This window comes from Panthera uncia, chromosome A2 (assembly GCF_023721935.1).
Source record: "Panthera uncia isolate 11264 chromosome A2, Puncia_PCG_1.0, whole genome shotgun sequence".
Classification (NCBI taxonomy): domain Eukaryota; kingdom Metazoa; phylum Chordata; class Mammalia; order Carnivora; family Felidae; genus Panthera; species Panthera uncia.
The window spans coordinates 66,562,465-66,583,140 of NC_064816.1; the positions used below are offsets into that span (position 1 = coordinate 66,562,465).

Here is a 20,676-nt window from a genome sequence, read left to right on the forward strand (position 1 = left end):
CATCCAGCCACTCTCTCTGAGCAGTATGTTTGGCAGGTCTTCCTGGGAACAGAAGACTCGGCCATGTTACCTGAGCGTCACAACACTTCTTATTTTCTCTCTCTTGGGAGCCCGCCTATACAGAAGCAGGAGGAATGCTTCTCAGGAGGGTTTTTCTGCAGGAATCCTAGTTTACGAGCATGGGTGGCTTAGGGATCTGGGGACCTGTCACCTTAAAAGTTCATTATCTGTCCTTCAGTTTAATTGTGATGTGAGGGTTTCGCCCTTTTAAACACTCCTTTCTGGCAGCATTTCTGTTATTTGATGTGCTTTCCATATCATCCAGAATCTCAGTTCTAACTAACATGTAATTATCGAGCAGGTCCAGAAGTCTAGACTTGATCTGGTTAGTTCTCCTAAGTGATTAAAAATAAGTAGAAAACAGAGGCGCAATAAAGAAATGTCATGATTCAGTGTTATTAGGCAGAGCGTGAATGTTTGGGAACATTTTAACGAGCCGGGAATCACTAAATTCATCACCTGGTTTACGTTTTCATCTGTTTCCAAGTGCTCTGCAAGGTTCCTGAGGAATGACCCTTCCCTGGCTCTTCAGCTCACAGGTGACTTTTGCTCCTTTTCAGTGACCAAAATCATCTGCGCCCAGCAGTGTTCCGGGCGCTGCCGCGGCAGGTCCCCCAGCGACTGCTGCCATAACCAGTGTGCTGCCGGCTGCACGGGGCCCCGAGAGAGTGACTGCCTGGTAAGGCTCACCCCTCCCCCAGCCCGACCACAGCATCTGGTATTGTCCCGCCTTCACCACTCACCTTGTGACTTCAGGCAAATCATGTGACCCCTCTGTGCCCCGGTTTCCTCCCCTGACAACGATGGATAGCAAATACCCACCTGTTAGGTTATTTAAGTGACACAGTGCATGTGGCATCCATAACCGGGACCTGGGCATCGAATGAGCATCAGAATAAATACGAGCTCTCTGGGGTTAACGTGTATTGCAGCCAGCAGCACTGTTCTCACACTCTTTATTGTTCCATGTCAGTCCTAGTATAAACCTATGGAATTGATTTCATAAGGCCCCCAACCTGGATACAGAGATGTTACGTGACACATCCAGAGCCACACGGATCTCAGCACGGCTTGGAGCTATGTTTGGATCTTCTGACCGAGTCCCTCTGCTCGTTCCACCACAGCTCAGAGCCTCTGCCCACATCCCCGACACAAGGTCTTGAAGCAGTCACTTTTGTCCCTGTTACTACAAAGCCCTGGCAAAAGCCTTGTGTCCCAGGGGCTGTGGGCACCACATGTAGTTGGTACCTCAATTGTGGGCACCATGGGAGTCCTGGAGACACCAGGGCTGGCAGATGTGAGTCTGGAGGCAGCACCAAGTGCTATGACGCCCTTGTGGGCTCCAGGAGAGGAGGCCCACCTAAGGTGGAATCCAGAAGACTCCCAATTTAAGGGAAGGGAGGATTTTTAAAGTCCAGAGGCTGGACCTGGCCAGGATTTTGACTTGGTTCGTCTGGGCTGATTGTAATGTGCCCCTGGAAGGGAGAAGGCATGCAGGTCTCAGGGCCATGACCGTATATGGTCTGGTCCCCTCTGCATGGTACCCTTCCTCATCAAGGTTATCTGTAATTTGGCAGTACGTGCTAAAATATATCCTCCAGGCTCTGCGCTGGGTGTGAAGCCTGCTGAGATCCTCTCTCTCCCTCTGCCTCTGTCTCTCTCTTAATCTCTCTCTCAAAAAAATAAAAGTTAAAAATAAAATGCTTTTTAAAAAATGGGGCACCTTGATGGCTCAATCCAGTAAGTGTCAGACCTTTGATTTCGGCTCAGGTCACGATCTCACAGTCACGAGATCGAGCCCTGCGTCAGGCTCCATGCTGGGCCTGGAACCTGCTTGAGATTCTTTGTCTCCCTTTGCCTCTGCCCTGCCCCAAAATAAAAATAAAAAATAAATGTTTAACATACATCCTCAAGTGTTCCTTATAAGGAAACCCAATGTAAATTGAGTTTAAAAATGATTTTACTCTATAGTTCTCACTCTAGTATGTGAACTCCTGCATCCTTTCCTGTAGTTAATAAAGATGTATTTTTTCCCATCATAAACCATAAATTATCACAGCTAAGACAGTGTAAGAAAAATCATACTTTTAAGAAAAAGGTCTTTCTGACTCTACTGAAAGTACTTGGCCAGTTTTTTTTTTGCTTGTTTTTGTCTTCGTTTTTTGCTTGAATCAAATTCCTGGACATTGGGAACTATAACCTGAGCTTTCTGCACAGAATTGACACAGTGCTGAGCGTCCTTGCCAGTTTGACCAGTGCATGTCCCTCCTGTGAACAGGTCTGCCGCAAGTTCCGGGATGAAGCCACGTGCAAGGACACCTGCCCGCCACTCATGCTCTACAACCCTACCACCTACCAGATGGACGTCAACCCAGAGGGAAAATACAGCTTTGGTGCCACCTGTGTGAAGAAATGCCCCCGTGAGTTCATCACATGCAAAACCCTTTCAGTTATCAGGCATCCATTTCCTGTTTTATCTCCTAATCCTTGAGTCCCTTTGTCTTGGGCAATCTTTTTGTCCGTATGTTTGCCTCACTGTCAGACAGGTGACCGTAGGCCTGTCCAACGGTATAGGGGATGGGTTAGGACACTGCCGCAGGTGACAGGCGATGGCTGGTGCCCTGTTCACCACCGTCAGTTTTCACGTCCATGGTGGCCAGGACAAGAAACACACCCTGGGACCGAGGTCCAGCTGTACTGGTCCAGAATATCAGTTGTCTGATTGGCACAAACCCATGGCCACTGGGTCATTTCACTGTTTAGCTCTTGCCCCAGTAGACCTAAGTTAGAGAGTGTGTCACAAGACCCGCCCTCCTTAGTGGTTAAAATCCTGGTCAAAATTGTGCCTTCTAGGGGTTCTAACACTGCACAGGAGGGGTTTTGTGTATTGGTTTGTTTTGTTTTAATTGTTTTGGATTGGGTTTTGCTTATTTGTATTTGCCCTCTACAGATGGCTATAGTATTCAGGGAAATGGTGATAGGAATTATGTCCTAAAAGAGAAAGTGTAGAGTTGTCTAATTAAAAAGCTTTATAAACCATTCCTAATTTCTAGGAGGGAAAATTAACCAAGAGAAAAAAACAATTGTAGGTACCATTATGAGAGGGAGCATTGCCCTACCAGATTTGTGGACATGCAAACCTTTAAATTCTATACAGAAAAAATAATTTACAAATTGAACAGTACACCATGGTAATGGGACTAGCTGAATAAAATTTCTAAAAATTGCCACAATTATGACACAGGTATCATTTTTGATGGAGGGCTTACTAGGTAGAGTTTAAAAATCCACAGGAGGGGCGCCTGGGTGGCTCAGTCAGCTAAGCATCCAACCTCGGCTCAGGTCATGATCTCACAGTCCATGAGTTCAAGCCCCGCGTCGGGCCCTGTGCTGACAGCTCGGAGCCTGGAGTCTGCTTCTGATTCTGTGTCTCCCTCTCTCTCTGCCCCTCCCCTGCTCATGCTGTGTCTCTCTCACTCTCAAAAATGAATAAATGTTAAAAAAATTTAAAAAAATAAAAAATAAAAATCCACAGGAAAACAGGGCGCCTGGGTGGCTCAGTCAGTTAAGTGCCCAACTTCGGCTCAGGTCTTGATCTCATGGTCGGTGAGTGTGAGCCCCGCGTCAGGCTCTGTGCTGATGCCTCCGAGCCTGGAGCCTGCTTCTATTCTGTGTCTCCCTCTCTCTCTGCCCCTCCCCTGCTCACGCTCTGTCTCTCTCTCTCAAAAATAAATAAACATTAAAAAAATAAATAAATAAATCCACAGGAAAACAGAACCTGGGAGAAAAGCAGACAATTTACAGAAAGAAAAATTACAAATGTCCAAGAAATATGTGTGAGGACATACTGGGGGAAGTCAAAACAGGAACACTTAGAGCTCCAGAAACATTGATATTTATGTTAAATTAAGTCAGCGTGAGGGGAGGCTTGGAAGATGACCCATGTGCCTGGCTTCATGCAGCACCAGCTGGTGGTCCCAGCCCCCAGCAAAGGGAAGGTTGTCAGGCTGGACAGAACCACAGAGGGCAGCAGGTCTGCCACACGAATTATGCGTATCCTCAGATGAGGCAGCTTCGCTGGAAGACTGGGCTTCGTTCAGGGTCACTTAGTTTTAATAAGTATTCAGGCTTTAACCATAGGTCCTGAAGGTAGAACGTCCAGAAAAATGAGCTGTGAGGAGATGTTTCCAAACTTGTGAGCAGACACCACGTTCTACCTGACACGTCCATCTCCTACATGCTGAAATCTATTTCTCCATGTCATGGCTGCGTAAGCTGTTAAAAACTCTTGAACTAGATACCTTGTCTGTTTGCAACCTTTCGTTCTTTGTCCTTAAAGTAAATAAAAGCAGAGGATGATAGGCCCCTTTCATCTGCGCCTTTGTAGGAGAACAGGTGACAACTGTGTGAGGCCCAGAAACACCTGTTGCTGCTTTCACCACCTTCCTTTCCTTGTCTCTCCCCAGGTAACTATGTGGTGACAGACCACGGTTCGTGTGTCCGTGCCTGCAGTTCTGACAGCTATGAAGTGGAGGAAGATGGCGTCCGCAAGTGTAAAAAGTGTGAGGGGCCTTGCCGTAAAGGTAGGAGGCCTGTACGGGGTGGGGATGAGGCTTTCTCTCTGGTCACGAAGCTGGGGGTTTTCTGCCCTACCTCCGCCGGACCCCCCTCGGCATCAGACTCGGGAAGAGATTTGAGCAAGTCTTTTTCTTCAGGCTCGCAAATTTGTTCCTTCATCCCGTGCCCTGTTCTTGGAGTATCCTCAATGCTAGCGTGCTCCTACTTGGGCTTTTACTTTATCATTTTTGTAAAAATTTTTGAACCCCCAGAAACATCGCAGGTATGGTGCAGTGAACACCATATGCCTCTCATATATGAATTCGCCACTGGTTGGTGTTTTGCCACATTGCGTTCACTGCCTCCATATTTGTGTGTATGTGTTATGTGTGCATGCATTGGTGAAATTGTTCTCTGATCTATGGGACAGTTACAGATATTGTAACACTTCACCCCTACGTCTGTCAGCCTATTTTCTTACAAAGGGGGCCATTCTCCTAAGTAAAGAAAGACCAGGTTCACACTCAGGATTGTTGAACATCGACTCAATACTCTTTCCTAGTATTCTACGTAGTTCAGACTTCCTCTTTCTGTCCCCATTATGTCATATTTAGCTGCTTTTCAATCCAGACCCCAATCAACAATCATGGGTTTCAGGTAGATGTCTTGCCCCCATTTTCTTCATTACTTGACATTTGTGGCTCAGCTCCCCTCCCCCCACTTGCTTTCCTTCTGTCTTCCGTGACCTGATGTGAAGAGTCTAGGCCAGGTATTTTGCAGTAGGTCCCTCAGTTTGGCTTCACTGGCTGTTTTTCCTCATGGTCACATTCACGTTGAGCTTTTTTGGGCAGGAGCATTATACGTCATGTTGATTTCCTCTCATCGTCTCACAGCAAGGGACATAGGATGCCATGTTAGTTCATTACTAATGATGACAAATCAGAAAAGATTTTTGGGTGGTGATAAAAGAGTGACTTCCTATTTCTGTCATTTCTTCTACATTTATTAGTTGGCATTCTTTTTAAAAATTTTTTTTTACCTCCTACATGAGATCATGGAATCCTTCTCTATTCAGTTTCTTGTAATTCATTCCTGTCATTCCTTTGGGTGCTCAAATTAGCTCAACATGTGGCCAGTGGGAGCCCCTACAGCTGGCTCCTGTGTCCCAGTCGTGTCTTCTGCTCAAAAGCCACTGTCTACGCTCTTTGTACTTTGCTTCTTAAACTTCATATATCCTAGAAATCACTCCGGATGAGTCCATGTAAATCTTCTTCATTCTCCGGTACAGCCGCATAGGCTCCCCTCTGTGGCTGCACCAGAATTTTTTCAACCGATCTCGCTTTATGTGCTCATTTTGATTGTTCCACTATTTCGGTGTTATAAACAACACGTCAGTGCCCAGCTGCTTACCTTGATATCCACGGGTGCCGCCTTCCCTGTGAAGCTATCCGTCTTTTCAGTTGAAACTGATTGCTCCCCTTTTTACTCCCATAGACATTTGACACGCATTCTCCACGGGGCCAGCTTAGCCTCCATGTCATTGAACCCTCCCAACACCTCTGTGTTATCATGATCCCATTCTACAGATGAGGACACTGAGTACCAGGGAGTCTAAATGACTTGCCCAAGTTTCAACAGCTAAGAATAACAGCCAAGATTTGAAGTTCATGCAAGCTTGGTCCTAGGCCAGACCCATGAGCTCGTCGGCCCGGTCCACCTCTTCCCGGTCTTATAACCCCTGGGGGGCAGGCGGGTCAGTGCCCTGGTGGATGAGTGTCCTTTGGCTTCAGGAAACTGTCTGGCAGAGGAGACATAGAAGGAGAAAAATAAGAATGTGGGGCGGCGCCTGGCACAGAAGGAGTAAAAGAGAAGAGTCCGCTGTGGAAAGAGAGGGTTACTGTCAGCGCCCTCACACGACTGACATAACCAGAGATGGTTTGGGTTTGGTTTTGTCCATTTTGTGTTCAAACACATTATGTGTTCAAACACGTAAACAGTTTGATTCTCCTGTAGTGATTCTGACCAGTTTTTCTGCGTATCCCAAATTCAGAGCCCTTCAGGTGTGGGGCAATACCACTGGGTAAGGATGACGGTGCAGGAATGTCTAGGGGTGAATACATAATTTATCTCTGAATTTAGGAATTAAAGTAACCCTGCCCCCACTATCACACACAAGCAGAGAGAGAGAGAGAAAGAGAGAGAGAATGAATATTCTCTCAAACACATGGAATTCTCTGCCAGACCTGTAATTAAATGGCAAGTCCTTATATGGCCACCTCATTCTCCATTGTCAGCCAGACCCTATGAATCCTAAAGAAGCCCGGCCATGAATCCCACAACCCACAATGTGTTAGGTGCCGCACAAGAAGGTTTGAGTGAGCCAGTCGACACAGGAGTCCTTAGAGGAGCCCCCTCCACCCCCAGACCAGAGAGGAGGCTGGCACACAGAGTGAGCCCAGAGACCCAGCAGGACAGTCATGGCTGCCAGAGTGGAAGGTTCTTTGAGACAAGGGACTCCCAATGAAGCAGAGCACAGAGGTGGGCGGTGGGACAGCGGGGCTTGACTGTACCCCCTAGAAGTCCAGGGGGACAGGATAGGACCTTATCCTGAGCAATGAGATTTTCAGTGACTGTACTTCAAAGTCAAGATAGGTCTGGAAGATAGGTACCAAAATTTATCTGCAAATTCTAGACGGAGAATTACAGCAGATAAATATGGGCTTTAGGGCAGAGATGGCATTTGAGATGGAAATTTAGGAGTGGATATAAATTAATAAATGGGCTCAGGGTGTGGAAAAGGGCATCTGAGACTGATGTAGCAATAGGACACAGATCAAAGCATTTGGCTCACATAAACACAGGGGAAGAAAAGCAGTTAATCTGATAAAAGTTATTACAGTATTCCCTATGATGTAATATAAGACAACCATTAACAATCACCTTCAACGAATAGTTTATATGATATGAGGAATGTTCACAGCAGAAAAAGCGAAAAAAAAATACATATCTGGCGTGTCATCACCACGGAGGATAGCTGGAAGGAACACTTTTCAAAATGTCCTAGAGTAGAATTTCTGGTCATTTTGGTCCCTTTATTCTATTTTTCAACATCCTCAGAGGAACGCACGTTACTCTTACTAATTAAAAAAAAAATCTGTGCCCATTGTTTCTGTAAGACGGATGACAAAGACATAACCAGGTTAGAACAATGGAAAGGTGTTGAGTTTTAGGGGAATGCCCTGACGAGAGCCGGACAGAGGTGGTGCTGGCGGCAGCCCGTGGATTGCTCTGCCAAGGACACAAACCAGAGGAAGCAAGAGTAGTTAAGAGCAATTAGACTAAGTCTAGGAGGGAGATCGTGAGGAAGAGAACCCAATTGAGGGTAGCAACGGCAATCAACGAGGACAGCATCACCTTCTCCAACCGCTTAACTCCAAGCCCTGCCACAGTTATGGTGCCCAGCTGGCCTCCGTGAATGTTTGTTGAATGAATGAATGATGGCATGGCAGTGATAGTCTCATGGCTACAGTTCCCTTCCCGCTTCCCTCTGCCTGTAGATCCCTAGCTACTCTTAATCCAACATATGTGAATGGAATAAACATCTCCCTTCTCTTTATAGTTTGTAATGGAATAGGAATTGGTGAATTTAAAGACACACTTTCCATCAATGCTACAAATATTAAACACTTCAAAAATTGCACCTCGATCAGTGGAGATCTTCATATCCTGCCAGTAGCATTTAGAGGGTAAGTAACAGATTAAGGCACTGGTGGGGAGAAACACAAAATCCACTTTGTTCACTGGACGAGATTGTTAATCAATAATCATTCTGTTGCTTGTTTCAGTGACTCCTTCACGCATACTCCACCTCTAGATCCAAAGGAACTGGATATTCTAAAAACTGTAAAGGAAATTACAGGTGTGTGCTGCTAACATATCCATCAACATAAATGGAAAATGGGTGTTGTACAGAGAGAACTTGTGGATGTAATCTCTTCTCTCTTGGCATAAAGACATTTCTTCTGAACATCTACCACTAATGACTAATGGGTTCTTTGATCATTTTCACAAATGCGCTTTCCCCTGCACATGAAGGGTAAACACTTTAATCAAAGACTTGAGTCATTCCCGATTTTGTGTCCTTGTCTTCTCGGCCCCGGCCAGCCGTCCTGATGGCCCAGTGACTTTCATGGGTAGAGGGAGAGGAAAGGCAAAGTGCTGAAGGAACAGCACAGGCTCTCGAGCCTCACAGACTGGACTTCACGTCCCTGCTCGGCCACCGGCCACCGGCCACCATTTGGTCCATGACTGCCATCAGAGCTCCACTGCCTTCATCCATAAAAAAGGGAATAATTGGACCTAAATAACAAGATTGTTTGGAATATTGGAATTAAGTCAGGAAAATCTGTGAATCTCATTCTGTGACAGCTTAAGACATGGCACTTGTCATCAAGAAGCCAGTCTGGGTCATCAGATACGGAGCCCAGCAGGGCTGTCAGGACTACGGCACCACAGGACAGCCCGTGGGGGTGTTGGGTGGTGAGAGAGATGCAGGGAGGGACGGGGGATTCTACATCAGAGGCAGGATGTCCGCAGTTTAATTGTGCCTTGGCTTGTATCAACACGTGGGTAAGGTAAAGATTAGAAAAAGAATCCAATCAGATGTTCACCTTTCTTGGTCCTGTTACAGTCTCTCGAGAATCCTAAAATGTCTCATAAAAAAGAAACGTTATATAAGCGGTGCGTGTCTGAGCCTTCCTTCTGCCTTTGTAGGGTTTTTGCTGATTCAGGCCTGGCCTGAAAACAGGACTGACCTCCATGCTTTCGAGAACCTAGAAATCATACGTGGAAGAACAAAGCAACAGTAAGTTGACCCGAGCCAAAGCCTGGTAGATTAAAAAGCAAAACTTTTTTTTTTAAATAAGACCTACAGAAGAGTTTGAAATTAGACTTCTACAGCTGTTACAAAGATCCTGCAGAGAGCTGCCATCAGTCCTCCAGCCAGCTTCTCACCTAAGCGTGGCACGGGAGGCAGAGGAAGAAATTAACATCGGCACATTGCTGTGACCTCCACCACCAGACGTCACTCCGATGTCACCAGTTTGCTCGTGTATGCCACGTGTCAGTGTGCAGTCCAGTACCCCGCACTGTACTTGGTGGCTGTGTCTCCTTAGTCCCTTCCAATGTGTAGTAGTCCCTGTGTCTTTTCATCTCGTTTATGGCCTTGACGCTTTTAAAAAGTACTGGCCAAGCATTTTGTGGAAGGGCTGATGTTTTCTCATGATTCGATGGAGGTTGTACGTGTTTTGGTAAGAGGAGTCCTGAAATGACATGTCCTTATGAGCACACCGCGTCAGAGGGGGCTGACAGACTTTTTAATACACGACTGGTTCAGGGGTTCCCCTTTTCCAACTCCGACAGTGGCATACTCACGTAGAAGCATCTTGAATATAGCTCAGAGTAATAATGGTTTGAGAATTTCTTTGTCAGACCTGCCTTGGAAACAGTCTGATGCTGAGAACTATTACTCATTAATTGTCCTTTAAAACGACGACATAATATCACTCAATGTTAAAGAAAATCACGGGGCGCCTGGGTGGCTCAGTCAGTTAAGCGTCCTACTCTTGATTTCGGCTCAGGGCCACGATCTCACAGTTTGTGAGTTCGAGCCCTGCGTCAGGCTCTGCACTGACAGATTCTCTCTCTGCCCCTCCCCTGCTCATGTGCACTCTCTCTTTCTCTCTCTCAAAAGAAATGAACATTTTAAAATTATATTAAAGAAAATTAGAGTACAGTACACATAAAATATATACTGCTTTTTAAAAACATTCTTGGCTGTGCATCTCTGATAATAATCATTGCTTCCCAGAAAGACCCCTTTGTTCTGAGTTCTCAAGACCACTTCTTTTGAACCACTTCTTTCATAGAGACGAGATTTAGATCCATTTTCTTGGGGCGCCTGGGTGGCTCAGTCGGTTAAGCGTCCGACTTCGGCTCAGGTCATGATCTCACGGTCTGTGAGTTCAAGCCCCACGTCGGGCTCTGTGCTGACAGCTCAGAGCCTGGAGCCTGCTTCAGATTCTGTGTCTGCCTCTCTCTGACCTTCCCCCATTCATGCTCTGTCTCTCTCTGTCTCAAAAATAAATAAACATTAGATCCATTTTCTTAAGTGACTGGCAGGTGCCAGTTGGCTTACATTTCGGAATTTAAACAAAATTAGAATTACTTTTTTTTTTTTTTTTACCTTTTCACATTTATGAGAAGTCCAGAAATACACAGTCCCTCCTGGGGCAGGGTGAGCGCTGGCTCCAGGTACAGCTCATCAGAGCCAGGTCTGGCCTGCACGGAAGACACCAGCTTTGTCCCAGTGCCTAGGCTTCTGTGGGCACATGTTGAGAGAGAATTCCTAAACAGTAGAGTTACAGGTCTTCAACACAGGGCTCCTTGCTTTCCACAGGAGCCGGGTTGTGGGAAGGGAGAAGGAGGAAAGGGTCAGGAGAGAAAGAGAAACAAGGAGAGGAGGGGTCTCCAAATTCAACTTTTGTCATCTCCTGTCTGATGTCTCCTCATTGAGTGCTGCCTCAGCTGGTCTATTCCCTGTCCTGGTGTCCAATGAGCTTCCTAAAAATGCAAGTCTCTTTCCTGTAGTTCCCCATCATTTGCACACAACAACCAAGCTCAAGGTGTGCAAGGTCTTCTGTCACCCTCCCTAGATCCCTTGCCCAAGCCTCCTCACCTCCAGGTTTCTGCTCCAGCAGTAGCTCCTGGTTCTCAGCACCCCATCAGATGCTTTCTTGCCTTCCTGTTCCTCCTGGTGGTTCAGGATTTCCCTCCTTTTAGTCTGAATTACTTTTATCCAGTCTCTTGATGAAAACATATTGATAGTCTTATAGAGTTCTAGCACAGACAGAGTTGGATGGTTCAGTTGTTTGTTCAATATATGGATGGATGGGTTAATGGATGGATTGATGGGTCAGTGGATCAATGGAGGGATGGATAGATAGCTGAGTGGATGGATAGTTGAATGAATCCATGGATGAATGGATAGATGAGTGGGTAGATGGATGCATAGATGAGAGGATGGATAGATGGATGGATGGATGGATGGATGGATGGATGGATAGATAGATAGGTGGAAAAATGGATGGATGGAAGCATGCCTGCCTAGATAAGTAGATGGACAAATGGATCAATAGATGGGTGAGTGGATGGAAAGATAGATTAATGGGTAGGTGGGTGGATGGAAAAAATGAACCTATGATTTTTGAAGTGTATTTGGATATTTGAGGGATTAGAACGTGCTCTCGGGGCACCTGGATGGCTCTGTCAGTTAAGTGTCCAACTCTCTATAGGCTCAGGTCATGATCTTCAGATTTGTGAGTTCAAGCCCTGCATCGGGCTCTGTGCTGACAGTGTGGAGCCTGCTTGGGATTCTCTCCCTCTCTCTCTGCCCCTTCCCATGCATTCCTTCCCCCTCCCCCATCTCTGTTATGCTCTTGCTCTGTGTCTCAAAATAAATAAATAAACATTAAAAAAGAAGAAGATGCTGTTCAATTCCCAGGCAAAAAAAAAAAAAACAAAACATGCAGTAAATATAATAATGACATTAATATTTATTCACCTTCAGTATTCCACTGGGGTTAAAGATAGTAAATGGACAAGGAACTAGCTTTTCCCTGGAGGAGCTTAAAAAAATCTGTTGTCATTTTCAAAAGTTGCAATACAGACTTCCTGCAATATGACTTACAGTCACTGGGAGGGGGACTGTAGTACATATAAGGTGGTCCAGAAGAAAATTAAAATAAAGCTTTTAGTGATAGAATTTTTTGGTCATTTTTCACAATGTTATTTTTCTTCCCTCCACTGTAGTGGTCAGTTTTCTCTTGCGGTTGTCGGCCTGGACATAACGTCCTTGGGATTACGCTCCCTCAAGGAGATAAGTGATGGAGATGTGATCGTTTCAGGAAACCAAAAATTGTGCTATGCAAATACAATAAACTGGAAAAAACTGTTTGGGACTTCAAGTCAGAAAACCAAAATTATAAACAACAAAGATGAAAAAGGCTGCAGTAAGTAATCACTTTGGTTGATCATGGAGATGGTTCACGTGGGTCATGTATGTTGATTTAGAAGATTCACAAACATTTAAATTATATTTTTCATTCCTAAAGAAGCAGATTAAAATAAATCTGTACAGTCCTACATGTGAAGTTATCATGGGAAGTTCACCGGAATTGTTTCCAGATCATTCACATTTCGTAGGATGAATTTGCCTGGAGGTTTAAGCTGTCAATTATTTGTAACGTACAGAACTAAATTCAGCATTAATTATTTTACCTTTCAGCTGTTCTCCCTGCTCATTTCAGCCTCTAATGACTCTAGCTGGCAACACATAGAGGCATACACACACGCATGCAGATAGAATGAGCATTTTACAGCGACATTTCCTCATCTGAGTTTAGAGCCACAGGCTTCTCTTGAAGCCAGGCCATGCACATTTCTTTTTACCGAGACCCTGGTCACTGGGAGAAGCAGATCTGAGTTCAAATTCTGCCTCTAGCCCTTCCTAGCTTCCAGATCTTGGTCAATGTACTTAATACCTTTAGGCTTTGGCTTCCTCATCCATGAAATGGAGACCGCAGTGATTCCCACTGCTAGTGAGAGAATGAAGTGAAATTTTGTATATAAAACTCTTGACATGGTGCCCAGCACACGGCAAGGAACCACAAACCTTCCCCTGTGTCTCCATCAGCTATGACACTCATCAGCAAAGTGCTACCCAGGTCCGGACCAGGAACCCTTGACTCCCAGTCCGGAAAAGGGAACTTGAAGTTGGCCTCTAGAAGCCCATTTTGTGTCACTGCTTCTTCCAGGGACCCCCAGCATGTCTGTGCAGCTCGGTCACAGAGAACCCAGCGCCTCATTTACAGGTGTGGTCTCAACTGGCCCCTCTAGTCGCTGTCCCCTAGCTGACTCCTTGTGGCTCCCTGTGTCTTCTCAGAGGCCATAGGCCATGTCTGTCATCCATTATGCTCGTCAGAGGGATGCTGGGGCCCGGAGCCGAAAGACTGCGTGTCCTGCCAAAACGTCACCCGTGGCAAGGAATGTGTGGAGAAGTGCAATGTTCTGGAGGGGTAAGGTTATTTTGTAACCCCTTTGTTCTGATAAAAACTAAGGCGATTGTTTTTATAAGTTTACTGTTGTTCACTTTGATACTTTTCCTTTTTTTCTTTTTCCTTTGTTTTTGTTTATTTGTTGACAGCTGTTAATCACCAAAGGAAATGAACAAACTTTTTGCATTACTTAATCCAATCCACTAATTTATAGAGTCTCGGTTTTGGAAATATCTAATCTCTTTCGAAGCCACACAAAGTTCCCAAGAGAAATGGAAAAGCCATAAATGGTTCATGTGGCCAAGACCACAGTCACTTAGACTTTTCTTTGCAGTACATTTTTCCTGGTGTGTCAGAATATAATAATACAAATTATATTTCCTGGTTAATTTTTGTTTTATGTTCAACCAATATCGAACAGTGCAAATAACTTGAAACATAACCATGGACAAAGAAATAAACAATCATATAAACTTTGTTGGATTTTTTTGCTATCGGTTAAAAATACAGTTGCTTGATTCTGTGGGAATCTTGATATTGATGTAAAGCTCTGACCACAAATAACCACAAATAATGACTAAAAATAAATTAATAGGAAAGTAAAATATAAGGATAGAGAGAAGCAGAGGCTTTTCCCTTTTTAATTTAAAGAAAGGGGACATTTTGTGAGAGAGGAGAGCCATAGGAATTACAAATGGCTACGGGAAATCTTCCTTCTTATTTTGCTATCAGGGCTTGGGCCACAGCACGGATTCAGAAATATTCAGGGGACTCCTGGGTGCCCAGTCGGTTAAGCATCTGTCTTCGGCTCTGGTCATGATCTCACGGTTTGTGAGTTCGAGCCCCGTGTCGGGCTCACTGCTGTGAGCGTAGGACCCACTTCAGATCCTCTGCCCCCCTCTCTCTGTGCTCCTCCCCAACTAGTGTTTACTCTCTCTCTCTCTCTCTCTCTCAAAATAAAGACACATTAAAAAAAAAAAAAAAGAAATATTCAGGATCAGAATGAGAGGACCAAGTCTAATTCTGTAGGAATCCTTTAGCAAAGATGCCAAGTAACCTAGCAGAGTCCTCTGTGTAATTCAACAATATTAATGCAATCCTTACTGCTATGAATAGACGTGAATGTCGTGTTTTCTACATCTTTTTAAAGGGAGAGGGAATTAAAACCACCATGTTGTTGGTGCCCATGCCTTTAGACAGCACTTGCTCAGTTTGCAAGATGGGCTCCTCCGGCCGGCATCATGACCCAGAGAAGGAGGGACGGAAAAACTGGGCACATTTGGTTTAATTGATGACATAAGGGAAGACTTGGGGAACATGTTGCGGGGTGTAAACATTCCTTGTGTTTCCTTGTTCACTGGCGTGAAAACCTGCAGTTAATTACCAGGCGGCATTCAGTCTTAATAGCTGTCACAACTGTTTTGTCTTTTCAATCAAACATCATCTTCTTGCTTAATGTGGACCCATACGTCTTTGAGGAACAGGGAAACTAGTTCAAGCAAAAGTGTTCACATCTGTGTTCCGTACTTCCTATTTTTATTAATAATCATTGAGTACGTTTTAATATCTCTCCTTCCTTTTCCTGTGAGTCAATCTACAGTTACCATTTCCTTCTAGCTTAATTTAAATATCCATGAATCTGATATTGTGGGGGGTGGGGGAGGTGGTCACCTCTTCCGGACTATTACTTTTTTCATTTGTTGACCTGTTTGCCTAATAGACAAAAACTGTGCCTTATAGAAAAATGTAGGGAAGATATTTTGATTATAAATGAAGCTTGTGCATTTATTCGGAGAGGAGATGACCATGGATTCAGTTAACAAAATCGGTTTATCATATTGCAATATAATCCTAGATTCCCTACCGTTCAATGTTTACCTAAATTTTTCTCGCATTTCTGAGAAAGGTGTTCTGTGTCACCTGAAATTTCAGACAATTGCAGCTCAGACAGTTGTAACCTGCCGGCATTTTGAATCAGGATCTCTAGAGATAGCACTGATCAGTTTTCTTTCTTCTCTCAGGGAGCCAAGGGAGTTTGTGGAGAATTCCGAGTGCATACAGTGCCATCCAGAATGTCTGCCCCAGGCCATGAATATCACCTGCACAGGACGAGTAAGGAGCACGTTTGATGTTATTCACTCATACGTCCAAGGGAAAAGCCTTCCCAAGCAGCAGAACCACAGCAATGATCCAGCATCACTCTGCGGCTACCAAAGAGGCAGCCATGCCCATACAGGGGGCCTTGTGACCTCCCAGCTGGGTCACAGAGGCTGTGGTTGAGTTGACGTCATCACGCAACCCACCTTGTAGGAGCACTCACCCTTTCTGTCCAACACCCTCCAACAAATCTAATAACATCTACTCTTTTACCAAAAACCAGGGATGCCTGTGGGAGGCTGGGGACATCGACAGCCAGTGTTCACTGTTTCTGACATCTGTCATCATTGCTTCGTCATCTTAATCAAACATCATCAGATTCTTATTTAACATTCATTCATAATTATTTGAAGAGTTCTTAAAGAAACACCTAGTGGAGCACCTGGGTGGCTCAGTCGGTTAAGTCTCTGACTTTGGGCTCACGTCATGATCTCACAGTTCATGGGTTCGAGTCCCGCATTGGGCTCTGTGCTGATGTCTCGGAGCCTGGAGCCTGCTTCGGATTCTGTGTCTCCCTCTCTCTCTCTCTCTGCCCCTCCCCACCTCATGCTCTGTCTCTGTGTCTCTCAAGAATGAATGAATGTTAAAAAAAATTTTTTAAAGAAACATCTAGCAAAACTTTTCAAAATTCAGGTTTCTATTTACATAAAGAGTATACGTGAGAATTCAGGTCCTCCTCACACCAATGTTCCAATGTTGTTCATTCTCAATATTATTTATAAGGAGTTCTGTTTGTATTTGAGCTTCAACAGCCATATCTAAACCTTCTAATTGAACACATTTTTCAAAAGCTGTCTCTAAATCAGGCTGAAGGCTGTGTTTTGAGGTGTAGGCTGCTACCAGGGCAGTTTACAAAGTAAACCATTGGTTTATAAGTTTACATGGTGTTAGGTTAAATTGTCATCATTAAAATAAGTCCGTTGGTGATTCTGACTTAGTCATCTGACCGTTCTGATTCTGGGAACGCTCAGTCTTTGGACAAAACGGAGACATCAGAGAACTTCGCCAGTGAGCGCATCCTTCCCTAACAGCTTTATTTCACTCCCTTGATGTAGGGCACAACCCGAATAGTCAAGTTTCACTTCTGTGAGTTTTTCGGAGTTTAGGAAACGGAATCAAATAAACACGGTATACAGTTACTTATGCCCCCACTGCTTACTTCCACTTACTGCCTTCTTGTCCCTGGAGAAACATAGATGTGGGCTTTCTTCAGTTCGCCTCAGCAAGCCTGGCTTCCCACATAGTTGCTCTTTAAGTTCAGATATGATATGCAAACAATGCCATCTGAGCGATAGAGATGTAAACGTACACGTAGACTCATCAGGATTGTTTTGACAAAGAAACTTGCCCACAGTCTGTTAAGTAAACTGTCACGAAGCGTACAGTATAGTTTCTTTTCTGTTGTTATATCGTCAATGCATTTGAAGACTTCTCAGTAGGCTGTGAACAGTGGTTCACAGTCACAGACAAGCTTGTTGTGTTTCTGCTTTAAGAACGTCTGTTGTTTGACTTCTTTTTCACACACAGTATTATAAGTAAAAAGTTACTTCAGTTTCGAAAGAGAAGGAAGCCTATAGACATGTCTCTCTCCGTCTTGGTGTAGGGACCAGACAGCTGCGTGCAGTGTGCACACTACATCGACGGCCCTCACTGCGTCAAGACCTGCCCGGCTGGCATAATGGGAGAAAACAACACCCTGGTCTGGAAGTTTGCGGACGCCAATCGCATGTGTCACCTGTGCCATTCAAACTGTACCTACGGGTGAGTGACAGCCTGACTGTGGTGCAGACGACGCCGGGCAGAATGTTTCCTGTTTTCATTGTACGTAACCAAAAAAGAAGTCAAGTAGAGGACAGAGAATAAGTTTTCTGACGACGTTAAATGATAGCGTGAGATGGGCTCTTTTACTTCATATTCAACAATTGTTTCTGCAAAATTGTGCAAAGGTGTTATCAGCTTTCCCAAGGGGCTTGAGCTCGGTACTCAAAGCAAGACTCTTCCAGCGCCTGTCCTGTCACTGTCCTTGTCAAGTCACCTCTTCAGATGTAAACTGGCTTTTCTTTCCCCCTGAGCTACTTCTGCATCAGTAGCTTCTCCCTAGTAACCCCTGCTGTTTCCCCCGCAGCACCTTCAGAGGCTGCCAAAAAAACCCAAAAAAACAAAAAACGGAAAAAACAACAAAAAAACCCCGCGTGTGGTCCCAAAATGGACAATTTCAATTTGCACTCACTTTGTGTAGTATTCCCTCTTGGAGACTGCGGGGCATTGTTGGGGAGAAAAAGCTAGTGAGTGGGGAGTTTATCAGTGGTCACTCATTAGTGATGCCTTTTGTCTTTGAGTTTTGGTTTCCCTAGGAGATAATAGAGTGTGAAATAGGGAGGCCTCCCATGCATCCACTTCCTGAAAAAGCCTGTGTGTGTGTGTGTGTGTGTGTGTGTGTGTGTGTGGTGTAGGAAGGAAGGCCCAAAGGCACTGGGGAGAAAGGAGCAGGACAGCTTGAAAATGGGGGAGGGAACAGACCCTACCCTCCGGGAGGAGTGTACAAATCCCAGCCCTTGACTGAGGTAGGAAATGGGGTGCTTGACAGGTGCCTCTGGCCTGGTCACATACTTGAAACGTAGTCCTTCATCCTTAACCAGACCATGAAATGGTAGTGTCCCCCATATCCTTTTTTAAATTGATATAGAGCTTACACACAATGTTCTATTCATTTCAGGTGTACAGCATAACAATTTGACAGTTCTATACATTATGCAGTGCTCCCCACAATATGTATAGTCACCATCTGTCCCCAGACAAAATTATTACATTATGGACTATATTTTCTGTTCTGCACTTCTCATCCCCATGTCTTATTTATTTTATAACTAGAAGCTCATACCCCTTAACCCCTTCACCCATTTTAGTCATCCCCCCTCTTTCTCTGCGGCAACCACCGGTTTGTTCTCTGTATTTATGAGTCTGTTGCTGTTGTTTGTTTGTTCGTTTGTTTTATTTTTTTAGTCTCCATTATATAGATGAAATCTTATGGGATTTGTCTTCTTCCGTCTGACTTGTTTCAGTTAGCATAATTCTCTCTAGGTCCATCCATGTGCAACAGCATGAGTTATCTTTTGCATTTAATTGGAATATTCTGTTTTCTTACTGATGTTTGTCTTGGCAAATGTTGCCATACTTCAAAGCCAATGTATTCTGCCTTTTTATATCATTCTGTAATCAAAATAAGGGACGGTGGCCTCCCTCACTAGAACGGGGACCCAGCTTCTCAAGAGTCATTTAAGACCAATGCCGTCTCTGCTGTATGTAAGACGTTTCAGTCCTGTGGGAGGAGAGGAAACCAGCTCCCGTACTGCCCCTGGATTCCAGGGTCTGAAGTCATCACTGCCGTTGCCCTGCCCCTGAGACTCATTCTCACACATCGGTTCCTCTCCTCCTACCCCTTAATTAGTATGGCTCTAGTCTTGGCCGCCTCTCCTCCCCTGCCTGTACTGACATCCTAGAGCCAGATATGAGACAGCTATACCTATATCATAAAGTACGCATGAACGCATTTCAGTAACAGAGGCCAGAAAATGTCCACTTTGCTAAATGCTAGAACAATCTGTGTCAGAGAGTGCAGCATTCAAAAATACGTGCCGAGTGAATGAACGAATGAATAAATGCAAAATAAATAAATAATTAACTGCTGCCCCCCAAATTGAGATTCATGGTGATTTTAATGATTTGAGAGTAATTTAAAGCACGTTGACTTATGATCAAAATGTGTATTTCTCCCTCAATACCCACAGCTGTTCTGGGCCAGGTCTTGAAGGCTGTGCAACAGATGGGTAAGTGTTCTACTTGAGTCTAGTGGACCTTCTCAGAAATGACCAAACACTCTATCTGCACAGATTATGTTTTCCTGCATTTCTGATTCCCCTCTGCCTTCACAGGTTCTTTTTTTTTACAGATTTTTAAAAATGTTTTACCTTATTTTTTGAGACACAGAGAGAGACAGAGCACGAGCAGGGGAGGGGCAGAGAGAGGGCGAGACACAGAATCCAAAGCAGGTTCCAGGTTCTGAGCCCAACGTGGGGCTCGAACCCACAAATGCGAGATCGTGACCTGAGCCCAAGTCAGAGGTCTGCTCAACCGACTGAGCCACCCAGACGCCCCTTTTACAGATTTTTTTTTTAAGTTTATTTTTTTTACGTTGACAGAGAGCACTTGCAGGGGAGGGGCAGAGAGAGAGAGAGGGAGAGAGAGGAAATCCCAAGCAGGCTTCGCACTGTCAGCGCAGAGCCCAAGGTGGGGCTCAGTCCCATGAACTGTGAGACCATGACCTGAGCTGAAATCAAGAGTCGGACACTTCACCGACTGAGCCACCCGGGTGCCCCTACCTTCACAGTTCTTATTTCTTCTCTGGGCTGGCATAGCATCCCTGGCAGAGACCATCCTGCTGGTTGCACCCACCTCTCCCGTGCCTACTTTGTTGTGTGCTTCGGCGGAAGGGATGCAGGATGTGAGCCCTGGGGCCTGTTCCACGCCCAGCTCGTACTTGGTACACAGTGCTCCTCTTTATGTGGAGTCTATTTATGACTTCTTGGTCACACCAGTTCTGCTAGAGCCTCCTTCTAGCTTCTCTTCTTTTCCTGCTTGATGATCCATTTGACCGTATCACAAACCTTCCTGTGTGATGACAGCTCCAGCTTGGGGGGACTTTCTCCCCTTTTCTAAACAATGACTTCCACTAGCATTTCAGTTCTGATTCATTTGCTATCATTGCTTGAAATGCTGCACTAAGAAAGGC

At 44.9% G+C, this 20,676-nt stretch overlaps 1 protein-coding gene across 1 annotated transcript in view; it reads left to right on the top strand.

Moving 5' to 3' along the window:
- Positions 1-20,676, top strand: part of EGFR (epidermal growth factor receptor) — a 209,573-nt gene that overhangs the window by 152,568 nt on the left and 36,329 nt on the right. The window contains exons 6-16 of the mRNA XM_049641278.1: positions 621-739; positions 2,339-2,480; positions 4,527-4,643; positions 8,237-8,363; positions 8,463-8,536; positions 9,391-9,481; positions 12,487-12,686; positions 13,619-13,751; positions 15,752-15,842; positions 17,491-17,648; positions 19,676-19,714. Of these exons, the coding sequence (XP_049497235.1) occupies positions 621-739; positions 2,339-2,480; positions 4,527-4,643; positions 8,237-8,363; positions 8,463-8,536; positions 9,391-9,481; positions 12,487-12,686; positions 13,619-13,751; positions 15,752-15,842; positions 17,491-17,648; positions 19,676-19,714 (1,291 nt within the window). The remainder of the gene's footprint in view (positions 1-620; positions 740-2,338; positions 2,481-4,526; positions 4,644-8,236; positions 8,364-8,462; positions 8,537-9,390; positions 9,482-12,486; positions 12,687-13,618; positions 13,752-15,751; positions 15,843-17,490; positions 17,649-19,675; positions 19,715-20,676) is intronic.